This window comes from Astatotilapia calliptera, chromosome 14, assembly GCF_964374335.1.
Source record: "Astatotilapia calliptera chromosome 14, fAstCal68.1, whole genome shotgun sequence".
In the NCBI taxonomy this organism is placed as follows: Eukaryota; Metazoa; Chordata; class Actinopteri; order Cichliformes; family Cichlidae; genus Astatotilapia; species Astatotilapia calliptera.
The window spans coordinates 19,758,312-19,771,722 of NC_137435.1; the positions used below are offsets into that span (position 1 = coordinate 19,758,312).

General features: G+C 41.4%; 1 protein-coding gene across 2 annotated transcripts in view; it reads right to left on the minus strand.

Moving 5' to 3' along the window:
- The window catches only part of LOC113035866 (lissencephaly-1 homolog), a 35,516-nt gene extending 24,778 nt beyond the window's left edge, over positions 1–10,738 (minus strand). The window contains exons 1-2 of one of the 2 annotated variants that reach the window (XM_026191670.2): positions 10,501–10,738; positions 2,879–3,216 (exon numbers count right to left, since the gene is read on the minus strand). In XM_026191670.2, coding sequence (XP_026047455.1) covers positions 2,879–2,910 — 32 coding nt within the window. In that variant the 5' untranslated portion in view covers positions 2,911–3,216; positions 10,501–10,738. Of the gene's footprint in view, positions 1–2,878; positions 3,217–9,369; positions 9,573–10,500 lie in introns of those variants that run through there. The other variant, XM_026191672.2, reaches the window with a different exon arrangement.
- Positions 10,739–13,411: the final 2,673 nt, after the last annotated feature.

A 13,411-nucleotide genomic window follows, 5' to 3' on the forward strand; every position in this document is an offset into this window, starting at 1 on the left:
GTTGTGAAGATGCTGCGCAATCACGGCATCTGACTATGGTGCTGACAAAGATTATTCCTCTTAAAAAAAAGAGGAATAATGTGCAAAAATATTTCTTCAAGAAAACAGACTGTAAAGCTGCGCTTTTACTGCCCCCCAGTCGATTGGTTACTTTTAACAGTTCAACCGTGAAAAAGAGGGAAGAAGATGCTTGAATGCTATGGGAACTAAATTTATTGGGTTGGTGCCTAATGCTAAACAGGGCTGTGGCAAAGAAAGGAGGGGGCCCAATGAAAAATTAGTGTGAAGAGCAGACAATCAGCTGGTCACTGTTCCCATTACCGCCTTGTTTGGATTCAAAACAGGCCATTTGGTTTCCAAGCAGGCTTCGCAAAATGAGAAAGTCAGCTGGGAAATGACATCTTAAGGGCACTGCATGAGAGCACTATCTGAGCCAAGCAACATCACTAACAAATGTGATTCGTTGATGCTTGAATGAGACTCAGGGGGTCCCTCAACGGTTTCCTGTATACCACTGGGGGTAGAAACTTGTGCAACAGAGAGAAAGGGGAAAAAAAAGAAAGAGGGATTTTTGTTTTGTTTTGGTTGGGGGGGGTCCTGCCAGCTTAATTTGAATAGCAAATAGCACGAAAGATTAGCATTCCAATGGAGCTCTCCATACCAACGGACCCCTCCCACAGCACTAATCACAGAGAAAGACTGAGGAATGCTGAGAGCCTTGTCACATGCAGTGAGGCATTTTTTCAATGACAGTGCAAGATGGCGGTTAGAAAAGAAGAAAAAAAAACAAAAAAACCAAACATAAACAAAACAAACAAACACCCAAAACAAACCAGGCCATCAACAAGGTCTTCACCTCATTGAAAGACAAAGGAAAATCTGTGGCTCTAACATAGTAATTCCATCACCAAAGATGTAACTTGGAAGCTAGAACTAGCCTGCCAAAGGGTCCAGTTTGGCCTAGTGTTTCTGGTAGGCCCTACAATTTATGATTTTTATAAAATCTTGGTTATGGCTGAGGGGAAATTTTCAGAATGTGCCCATTTACTCTTTAAGAGAAAAATATTGAGTGGATGGTGTTCTATCATAGGGCTGTTTGATCTAACGATATATATCGGATGACGATATAAAAACGTCTATCGTTTCATTTTACGCTATCTTTTGTTTCGTGGTGTCGCAAAATAAACTGTTTACGGCAATATTTTTTCATCGTTTTGATGGTCACTGTGGTGGCTATATTAATTTCTTAAAGTTCTCTCTTTCTCTTATATTTAATATAACCACACTACGGACGGGCAAGTGCCTGTTTTTATGCGTTGTCGTTAGCAACAACCACGGTAAAACCATCGTAAAACCACCCGTTTGTTTATTTTTCCACATAAACCTTTCACAATAAAGCTCAAGATCCTGTTGACTTTTCAAAATAAACTGAATCACATGAAAGAGTATGCAGAGTATTTACGGATGAGAAGCAAAAAAGAGCCGTCAGGTGCTAAAAAATAAACCTTAGACTCAAACGTTAGAACAGGCTTTTCCCCGCAGCACGCTGTGTAATAAATACTCAAAGAAAATGGCGGCCGTTACAACTTATGTCTAAAAATGTATAGTTTCATGCATCTGTTAAAACACTCGACTCCAGGTACAGGTCAGGTTACATTTTTGTGATTTATATCGTTATCGGGACAATAGACGTCTTGTATCGGGATATGAGATTTTGGTCATGTCGCACAGCCCTATTCTATCATATATTATTTTACAATGGGTTCTATCACTTGGCGCAATAAAGCAAGTTAGACACTCCTGACTTGCACAGATATGGATATTTTTTCCACAACTAAAGCTCAGGAAGATGATCTCAACGCCTGCTCATGACCTTCCATCTCACACTGAGATGCCTTAACATTTTATCCCTGCCTGAGGTGCTAATTACCAAGCCCAGACTGCAGCTCCTCTCACTCTTCCCATCTCCCTATATTCTACTCAGCACATGAGCAGACATGTCTTTGTCTGTGTGCCACATCGCTGCCAATGACGCTATGTTGGGTGCATGATTTCTCTGTGGAATCACTTCTCACAGCGAGCAGAACGCAAATATACAAACTCTTTGGATCTCCGTGTATGTACTGTGGGCCAAAGGTGGCAGTCTAAGCTTTTCTAAGGTCACATTGGGCAGGGGTAGGCAGCAGAGGTGGTCGATCAATAAATTTGTGCTTCAGGCCTCAGGGGAGCTTAGAAACCTTTAACCATTTATTGATTAATCTTGACAGGTTACCGAGGGGAGAAACATTTACTAAATTTAACCATTTAAACTGAATCCTGTAGTCAATACACATCCTTCCCTGGAAGTAAACAGTCTACAACCACAACAAAGGACATTTGTCTCAGGCTTTTTTGTTTTTTTAACCATTTTAAAAATATCAGTGTCTTTTGCTTTGGGACAGGTGAACGAATGAAGCTCAAATGTAGCCAGCTCACACCAACACCATTTGTGGGGGAATTTGGCATTATAACTTGCACTCATGTGATTAGGTATCAGAATAAAGAGCTGCCATAACCCCTTTGCTAAATGCAATCACTGCACCAAAATATGAGCAGGTTGTGGTCGTACTGGGCAGCTGTTCAAGAGCGCAGACTACAAAGCAATTTCAGCATACCCAGGATATCTTTTTCTTATCTGGATTCTGCATGAGCTTGTTAGGTCTGCAGCGCAAGTTACCAATGGAAATGGTAACCTGCCCTGAAAATCCTAAGCACCACATCCTGCTCTGTAGTAAGAGCCACATGAGTATGAAACGCGTCTGATCACATAATGGCAACAAACAAACCATAGCGCGGAAATCCGTAAGTTTCAAATCTGAAAGCTGTTCTGGAAACTTACAGTTCATCTCTCTGACGTTGTGACAGCACCATCGTGACGGGGCAGTGTGGGCGGAGCCGGATTTTATTTATTTAAAAAAAAAAAAAAGAAAGAAAAAAAAGAAGAAGGTGATTCCTGTGCAGCCGCTGCGCTCTCCTCGGTCAGGAGATGAGCTGTGCTGATCCAAGCAACACAGATTAGGTCAGGTGGTGTACTCCAATGACAGGTTAGTTTTGCCCAGACTGAGACTCAGATTAAGAGAAGAGGGTCGCAGGAATCTGCCCCCCGAAAGCTGGCTGACTCCGGGGAGAAGAAATGGAGAGCCTGCAGACCAGTCACCAGCTGAGTGTATGCTGCATCTGCAGGGGAGAGAAAAAGAGAAAGTCAGCATTAGGTATGCATGACAGATAACATGTAGAGTGTTCTGCACCAGTTTAGCAAAGACACTGTCAGCGATGATGGAAAAAACTGAACAATAAAGCAAAAAAATCATTGTATAAACTGCTCATTCATTCGATTTTTTTATTTGTTTACTTTTAAATATTTTCATCCACTTCTGTTATCTCTCTGCACAATCCGTCATGGCACAACTCTTGTCTGCTCTTGAAGCGAATGCCTCTCCGTTGACATACAAGAGCTGACCCACATTCTCCTCCCAGGTTACCAACAGAAAAGAAAAACAGGACATGGCAGAGAGAGTATGAGTAACGGCTGTGCTCAAACTCTCCTGTCCCCATCATCTCGTTATGATATCACCTCAGGAGCTGACTTGGCTGATGGCATGCTTTAAAAAAAAAAAAAATCCATCAGTGGTAGTGGGAAAATAAATTTATTGTCAGGGTTAGAGTATTTATTTCAGGAATAATAAATGTCAATGAAATGTTAAGAATGTCACGATGAAGACTATTTCTATACTGCATCATTGTCTTGAAAAAGCACTTTAACAAACCAGGTACCCAACAGAGTAAGCCTCTTAATCTACTGGGACTAGCCTCAGTAAATCTCTGCCAGAGCACTAAACAAAAGGTACAAACTAAGCCAAATTACTTCAACACCTGCAAAAAGCTGACAAAATTACAGCAAGGCAGACTTCCAGACACAGGAAACAATGTAAAGTAGACATGAGATTTGCTGCTTGGGAAACAGGCAGTAAAAGAAACCGTTATTTGGCTACAGAAGTGATGAGGAATAGAAACACCCCAGGAAGCTACAATGAAGAGAAAAAAAAAAAAAAAATCACATTGCTGATTTTAGATGCAGGAGCTGCATTCCCACAAGGAAAAGAGTCCTCCTATGCACTGTGTTTCTGTTTGCAGAAAAAAGGAGAAAAGCTAAATAATTCTGGTTGGTCAGATGAAGGACTGACCAACCTGTTAAAGTACTACTTTGTATTGCTTGCTTGTTCATTTATTCATGTTGTAGAGAAACTGATTAACAGTACACAGCCTAACGTGACCAGCAGCTAACCTCTGGACCTTGATGTCACCACCTGACAGCAGTCCAAATGTCTACTTACCCCTGACTGTGTGTGCCTTACGGCGTGCTGGCTGCTGCCCAAAAACACTATCAGAGCGCAGCAAAAATATTCTAACGAGCAGGCACTGAAGCTAAAAATGTCTCCCTCACTCCCTCCATATAAAAAAATAACTACCACACAAAAAAGGCACCAAATGCATCAACCTTCACAACTGCCATTGTGTGTGAAAATCAGGTCATCTGCCACATATTGATACGTCTCTCTGCATTGCTGGCAGGTCTCATCGCTGTGTGTATCCATTAACGTGTAGGACTCCCTTCTCTGAAAAACTCATTTGCGGCTTCAGCATCGAGCAAAAATGTTTGCACAATAGCACAATCAGGCTAATTGGCTCAGCACAAAATGTTGTGCCTCGATGGAAAGGGAGGGGTATGAGCCGCAGCCAGGGGTGCATCTATAAATCTGCTCAAAGGCAGTCAATAATGGTAATGCGTCTTCCTCCCAGTGATTGTCTTGTCTTTGTGCAGGACCAGGAACTGTACAACGACAGAGCCCTTTACATTAATGATGCTGACTGGGAGATGTGTTCAATTTGCTTACGAGTCCCAACAGATTATCTGATGTTAGGAGACCAATTCATACATACTAAATGAACACTGTGTACTGTACATACTCTGCATCTTTTGTGGTTAAGAATGCAACAACAGCAGTCAAATGAAATGAATTCTTCCCAATCAGGGTTTTTACTCATTAATAAAAATAAATAAATAAAATATTGGGGGCCCTCCAGTTATTCTAGCCAGCTACATTCATTAGCTCAGACACACAAATTGGTACTAAAATAATGGACTAAAACAAAATACTAAAATTCACTCACCATAAGTAAAATGCACTTCCAGAACAGTCTGCATCACACCTCAGACCATAAAGTTACTCAGATAATCCATTAAAATGCTCCAAAAGTCTCCTAAATAACTACCTTGGTAGAGGAGTTACAGTAAAAAATTACCCCACTCAAGAGTTATCAAGGGTAAACTGTCAACAGAGGACAAACTCATTTTTGAACCAGGCTGCAAAAATGCTTTTTAAAGCTGTTAAGTTGGGTGTTTTAACATGCGTGTGCTTAACTCTCTTCTGGAGGCAGCTTCAAGTGGCCATTAGAAGCACTGCAGTTTATTGCACTTTTGCTTCTGCTTCATTTTTTAGCTCCAGAGTTTGCCTCTTGGCTGTTACCTCTGAGACCTCTCAGACTAGAGTTGGATGTCTAGAGACTTTTACGTGGTCTTGGTCTCGAAAGACTTTGGTCTTGGATCCCTCAGTCTTGTCTTGCTGTCTCGGTCTTGCTGTCTCAGATCGACATAGTGGTCGGGAGATTTGGAGTCAACAGTATCCATGATATACAACGTAACGTTCGATAATGTGTCATGCGCAAAAGCATCAGCTCTAAGAGCCGTGCTTAGAGAGTGATTTGTAGTGAATCAGAAGAGTCAACTCCCATTGAGCGAAAGCCGGCTCCTCACTTAATTTCCTTTCGCTGCTCAGCTCTCACACAGTGGCTCAGCTATGCTCCAATCCCTCCATATTGCGGCCAATCACATGCGAGGATATAGGATAATATCATTATGTGAAAAACAGAGAGGGTGAGAGACGTGATAGTCAAGTGGAGCGCGCGTCTGTCCTCTCAGTTATTGAGTGACAGTAGACAGCGGTGAGGAGGGCTGTGCGAGTGCATCGCAAAAACACATAAATATGCCTGACACCCATAAACGAAGCAGCATCTGGCTACAGTTTAAAGACTTTTTTGTCTCGGTCTTGGTCTCGTCTCGATTTTGTCTTGACTCGGCCTGTCTTGGTCTCGATACCCTCTGGTCTTGGTATTGTCTTGGTCTTGGTTTAGGCGGTCTTGACTACAAATCTATCTCAGACAAACATTTGCGCACAAGCTGCATTTAAGCAGCTAACCCAAGGCTGGTCTCTACACACTTTAAAAAAAAAAAAAAAAAAAAAAGTGGGCCACCTGACTGATAATTTGAATCCAAACAATTAAAATGTGCAACAATTGTTTAAAAATACCTGAGGAAAAATGTCAACAAAAAAAAGAAAAGAAAAAGACTCAAAGAAAACAACGTAGACGACGACAAATCCCCAAACTAATTAGATATCTAGTCCTGACACGTCACCATAACACTATGACTTAACCTTATGCCGCCAGCCAAATATTACAAGACGAGGTATGCACAAAAATTTTTGACTACCCATCCCATGGTGTCTGAACAAAGGAATAAGCTGCTATGGCATGCAGAGAAGAGAAACAAAAATACCACAGTCTAAAGTCACATGTGAAATAGTGTTCTAGTAACTTGTCACAAAATATTGCAGCAATGCTGACAAAGCTGACGGTCGCGAACCCACTGCTACATTGGATTCACAGCTCTCTGGTTGTGACGTTATGTCGCCGTCATCATCCCCCCGCCCCCTTAAATGTATTCTTTTAAAAAAAAAAAAAAAGAGAGAGAAACAAAAGAGAGAAACAAAAATACCACAGCATTTTTTTTCTTTTTTTTTTTAAAAGGCAAACATCTCAAACAGCTGGAATGTGGAGCACCTTCATTTACTCTTAGACTCCACCTCACATGCCCTGGGAACAACATCACAGACTGCATGTTTTACATAACAACAAAAAGAACTATTATGAATCATGTGAAATAATGAAGTGTTAAAATACAGCAGAAACAGTCAAGTTTGGCTGGAGAAGGCTGGCAAAGCTTGATCATACAAGAGCACAGACCAAACATAAAAAATCCAGGTCAACACCTGGGGGACAAAAGTCACTGAATTACAGAAGGGGAATGGCTACCAGGCTAAACTACTTTACTGAAGAGGAGGTACACCTATGCATAGGAGTCTTTTGAACAGGTCTGTGATTTTAGATCTCATAACCATGCAAAGAGAATCAAAAACGACGCTGTCATATGACCTGAACACTTACACGCTGACACATTTAGCTACTGAAGCAGATATAATATGATGTTTTCAAGACTTGGGTTTCAACAGAGCAATAAACATAATATATTTAACGGCTAATGTGCACATATTAGAGGCTTATCACACAGGCAGTAATTTAGATGTCGACACACTTTGGCTAATTTAACATACAAAGTGATAAAATTAGGAAATACGCTGTGGAGATGACTGCTTCCTGACAAGACTAAATAGAGGCTTTTCAAAATCAGATAACTAAAGAAATCTCAAGCTTGATGACACACAATGGAGATATCCTCTCCACTCTAATAACACTCAAATGCTAAGTTTCTGTGAATGGCTGTTCTTGATAAATCACTCAGGCAGAGACCATCTAAAGACCTTTACCACAAACTGATATTGCAACTGGGGGAACATCTGGCTCGGCTCCCAACATGCAGCCGCTACAACCCACGAGGTGCTTGTCTTAGTTAACTGGGTTGGTAGCAGTCACTTAAACCTATTAAATTACATGGGTAGTAAGATAGCAGAGTTCTCCTGAGATTAATAGAGGAGATTTCATTAGGAGAAGCATGATCTCTACAGATGGCTTCAAATGTGTGACTACAAAAATATTTAAGTAGTGCACAAGACAGAAAAAAACCTACTCCTTGCTCTCAAACAGCTGTTTTATCTTCTGGAAGAGCACACACACACCCCAGCATCCACACCCACAGAATGGGATAGACACTGAACAGAGAGGAAGCTGTAAAGGACAACAGATCAATGTTACGCCAATAAGACGCTTGACATGCAGGCGAGAGCAACACCATTGAGGCAGGTTAGCCTGCTACATTTATACAACAGCAAAGAGGTTTGTTATAAACCATGTATGAATCCCTCCAGGCAATTCACCTCACACCAACAAGCTACTGGCTGAAATTATTAAGACTATAAATATAGAGCAGAGGTTAATTCTGCAAGCAACTATGGTGGCTATCACACAAATGGTGGATTGCTATCAAAGCATCAGCCTCTACAACTTATTTACAGTCTCACTACAACATAAATACTTTCTGTAAAGTATAGCAGAATATCTGGCAACGTGTGAAAACAGTCATTTGTAGGATGGCTGGCAGTTGTTGTTGGCAGATTGGTTAATAACCAGTCAGCTTAGCAGTGGGCAAGCTGTCTGGGAGGTGAACCTCTATGCTACTGTAAGCCATCCACTATAGCAAAGGCAAACAGCCTCTCTCTCTGTCTCAATACTCTCTGCTGACAGAAAAAGAAGAAAGAAAAAAAAAAAAAAAAGGGGGGGGGGCACAATTTGCTCCTTTCTCACAAAAATCTTCACATTTTCCACAACTATTAGATGACAACCCCATAACATCAGTGACTCTTTGCAGTTTTGCTGATGGACTAAAAGTAATTTCTAAAGCTTCCCATTGCAGTGAAACGCAATTGGTGCTGCTGTGTTTCCAGTGCTGACAGTACTGAATGGGGCCTGGCTACAGAGATGTACTTATTCAAATCAACTGCTGATAAAAACTCAGCACAGACGAGAAAAGAAAAAGAAAAAAAGCATTGTCAAGTAAAAATCAGCTCAGCACACAGTATATTTTATACAAATACAAAGCTGCTGTTCTTAAACTAAAAGTTGAACTTTGAACTATTTTGACATCATGGACAGTCTGTATAGCTACATTTTCTGACATTGAAAGAAAACTGCATAAATTATTACTAAACTTCGTGTGGACTGTGCAGATTTAGAAACGGATCAAGCAAATAGCAGGCCAACTTTGACCCACAACAAGACCAAAGCAATTTGCAGCATTTGGCATCAGTGTTTAACATAAGTGTGTGCATATCATAATAGTATTACAAGTGACAGGTCCCAACAACCGCTACTGTCAAAAACTGCATTGCTCCTCAAAATGGCTGCAATTGAGAGTCCTCTTAAGTCTGTCACAACCTACAACACAATCGCAAACACCTGCATGGAGTGTAAGACGTGTTGAATGCCGTTTTCTAAAATAAATATCAACATCCCACAGGATCAGGACAGGACACTTACCAGGCGTGGCTGATCCTAGCTCAAATTAATGGTTTATCCGATCTGAAAACAAGGTTCGCGCTAAGTAGCGACAACGTACTCTCCCCCATGAGACTGCCAGAGCAAAGACTAGCATTCATCCCCGTTTTCACTAGACTCTGAATTCATACAACGAGACACAGAAAACAGCGAGGCACACATGCAAACACGTCGCCTCCTCCTGCGTGCTCCACCCTGATTTTCAAACACCGTGCCAACAACACACGGCGTGAAGCAGCCCACGAGTGTGACAGCAATGATGTGAGCTGCCTCAGCCGAGCATCCATCAAGCAGTGTGACAGCGACCAGAGAGGGGAGAAACGCACCCGGTGACAGGTCACGGGAGCAACTGGGCTGACTGAAGTCGAAACACAATAATATCTGCACAATAAACCACACGACGCCTGAACGTCACTCACAACCGCTTCCAAATGCTAACGCCGGGGCTGCACCGCCGGTTAACGACAACAGAACCACACGGTGCGGGCGGTCAGGTGTTTAAACGAGACACAGGCCTAACATTTCCAAGGATAACCCTCTACTTGGAAATGCATTCAAGCATGCTGCAGGGGTTAAGAGACTAGGTTGACAGGCACAGTTACTGCACTTCTAACTACGCTAATTACTTATTACTAACTTAAGGTGGACTCCATAAGCAGCACAATTGGCACTGATATACCTTATCACTGAAACCTTCTCCAAACTTACTCTACTTCGGCTTACCTGACCACAACGCCAGTCGTTATCGTTATCTTATTCCAGGTTATCTTCAGCTAAAGTTAATGTTAGCCAAGTTAGCTCCAGAAAGTTAGCTCGCTCGTTTAACTTCAATCAAAACCGCACTTTGTATTCCAGCTCAAGTATGTACATTTAACCAAAACAGCAAATAATAACGGCTTAAATGACAGCCAGTGTTCAAGTGCTGTTTGTCGGCACACAAGGACAAACTCCCACTGACAGGGTACCTGCTGCTCCAGTCCAGAGCGGCCTATCCGCCATTTTGAGGCACAGAAAGGAGGTGCACGGACTGCAGCCACATCGTCATTTTCCCCACCTAACGACGGATTCCTTCGACCGTCGCCGGCTTCATAAATGAAAACTGCTCAGACTTACCCTATTGTTACTGGCCGTGAGTATCCTCAGACGTCTCCGACGGCAACACGACCCGGCAGGGCGTGAAATTTCCGCTCCCAAAACCTGGTCTTATGATGTGGAGGTAAACTGTGGCCGTCTTGTCTCCTGTCGGCTCCGCTCGCTTGTTTTTTTTCGTACACTACCGCATTCGACTTCGGCCGGGTACGCGCTTGGAATTCGCGTTCACGCCATCACAGGAGCGCGCGCGCCCTTGGTCGTTATTTTATTTGCCTGTTAACTCTTAGATTGCGGCTTCTCATTAGTATGTTTTAAATAGAGGAAATTGTCCTAAATGTCATGAGTGATTTAGAGACTTAATAAACTCACAGAAGGGCACTTTTTTATTTAGTGATTTAATTATTTTTTGTACTTTACACGCCAATTCTAGGATATTTCTCAGGTAAATTCCTTTTTTATTACCCCCCCCCCCCCCCCCCATCTTAGTAAGCTTTATAAATAATCTTTTTACTTATAAAACTTGCTGAGTATGAAAATATGTTCCATGTTTAAAACCTTTGCTTTGACTGACAGCAGCTGCTGAAATTTGATTTTTTTTCTTTTTGGTGTTGTTACTAGTTCCTCTTTTGTACCAGCTGAGACACATGTCTGTCAGTTATTTACAAATAGACCGATACCGATCAAGAGCTGATACTGATGTTCCTCAGATACACAGTCAACAAAGGGTTTTTCCCCACAGGACCATACGTGCAGTTCTGTCAAAGCTAAGTATTGAGTAGCCACTGCCAGATGCTGCTAATCAAATGCACTTGATTAACTGAGCATCTCTATAAAGGCATAAGTATTGGTAGTGTTTTAACACAATGCCAAAATCTTCTCAGTAGTGGAGGTCCCAGCAAACTCACTCCAAGGTTAGACCTTAGAGCCTTCAAAGAAAAATCAAGAACCCTACAGCTCAGACTCTATGGGCCTCAAGAGTCTGAGCTGTTCGCAAGTCAGTTCGCAAGTTAAATGTGAAAGTTAATGCAGTTCGTGCATAATTAAGAAACGACTGAACAAGTGTGTGTTGTGCTGCCAGAAGAAAGACTTCTTTCTAAAAAAGACGATGGCAACATGCCTTAGTTTTGCAAAGCTGCATCTGAACACCCACAAAACTTTGGGAACGTCCTTTGGACAGACAAGACAAGCACAACTTAGCACAAACATCTCATATGAGTTCAACAAGCATGCCGGTGGTGGTTTGATGACTTGGGCTTTTTTCAGAGCTACAGGACCTGGGCACCTTGCAGTCACTGAATTGGCCGTGAAGTTCTCTGAATACCTAAGTAGTCTGTAGAGTCAAATGCGAGGCCATCTGTATGACAGCTGAAGCGTCACTTGGTGTCATGCAACAAGAGAAAAGAATCAAGGTGTTGCAATGATCTAGTCAAAGTCCAGACCTCAACCTAATTGAAATACTGGGGTGAGCACACTAAAGAGCTATGTATACATTAGGTGTACTTAGTGTTTCCATGGGACTGCGTCGAGTCCTTGAAAACTTTTTCACATCTGCACTGGCTACTTGTTATAAAACAAATTAAAAACATATAAAAAAGTTGATAAAAAATCCGAACAGATCTTTCACTAGTTTTATTTTAATCCATTTTTAATATAAAAGCATACTCAGACCAAAAAATAATTAGATTTTGTAAAGAGCAACACACACAAATACCACACACCATCAGGGGAAGCAGACTCAAACACTAGGCTTAAGAAGTCTTTGTGGAGAAGAGATTTCATCAGCGAGAGAACACAAAACCCTCAAACAGCCACACAAAGACAGTATTGCAGTATGACCAGGAGCAGTGAAATGCATATTTTAGGATAGATATTTGCCTTTTTCTTCTTTTCACAGCACTCTTATTTTTTTTATAAGATAGTATGAGCTCTTTTTAACTTTAAAAAGCTACTTTGCACAGAGCCCATATGAGCAAGTTCAGTGTTTAATCTTTGAGTATTTGTCCTTTAAGTAAACATTCATTCTTCATCATCTGCTTTGCAATTTGAATGTAAAACAAAAAATGCAAAGTTCTGCAAAATATGTGTGAATGAATACACTTCATAGTTTTATATTATTACACTTTGCCCCCCCCCTCTTCTGGAGATAACCTCAAATAAACATCTACAGCATTCAGGAAAGAACCTACAGCAGAGTCAGACTGATGTCTCCAACTAAAGCAAAAAGCTAAGTGTTGAAAGGGCAGCAGAGCATCTCTGTAGACATTTTCCTGTCTCTCAGGGAGTTTCATAAACTATCGTAGCGTCAGATCATTAAATGTTCTGCTGCAAACATTTTACAACACGTTTAACAGCAGGTAGAACTACAAATGTGCTAAAAATTAAAGTTGTCACATCCTTGCTAAATGTAAAAACTTACTGGCATTTTAAAATTAATCAGAATCTCATGTAACGTTTACAGTAATGCAGTTTAATGCATTTCCAGTACATCTGGCTATGCTAGAAGAGATGCATGTTTCTAAAGTCCATGAGCATACTTTTCTAAATCAAATACAGCATGTGTATATCTGAACTTGCACCGTGACATTTCCTGTCATGTAGGTCAAACGTTTGTCCTTCACATACAGAAGAATGTTAGAGTGCCACCTTATGGACACTGTCTGTATTACTGCTGAATGCCACTTGGAGAGTAGGTGGGGAAGAAAATAATAATACAAGAAAACCAGAAGACATAATCACAAGGCTTATGTCAGCTTTTGTTTTGTTTTTTAAAGCCATCATCCTGCTGGTTTCCATTCAGGATAGAGAACAGGCACATGCTCAGCTGTTGTTGGTTCAGGAGCAATCTGGAAATCACTGTAGTGACCTCATCTCCTGGTGTGAAGAACTCATCTTTCATCGTTTTGTATACATCATTCTTCCAGTACAGTAAGAA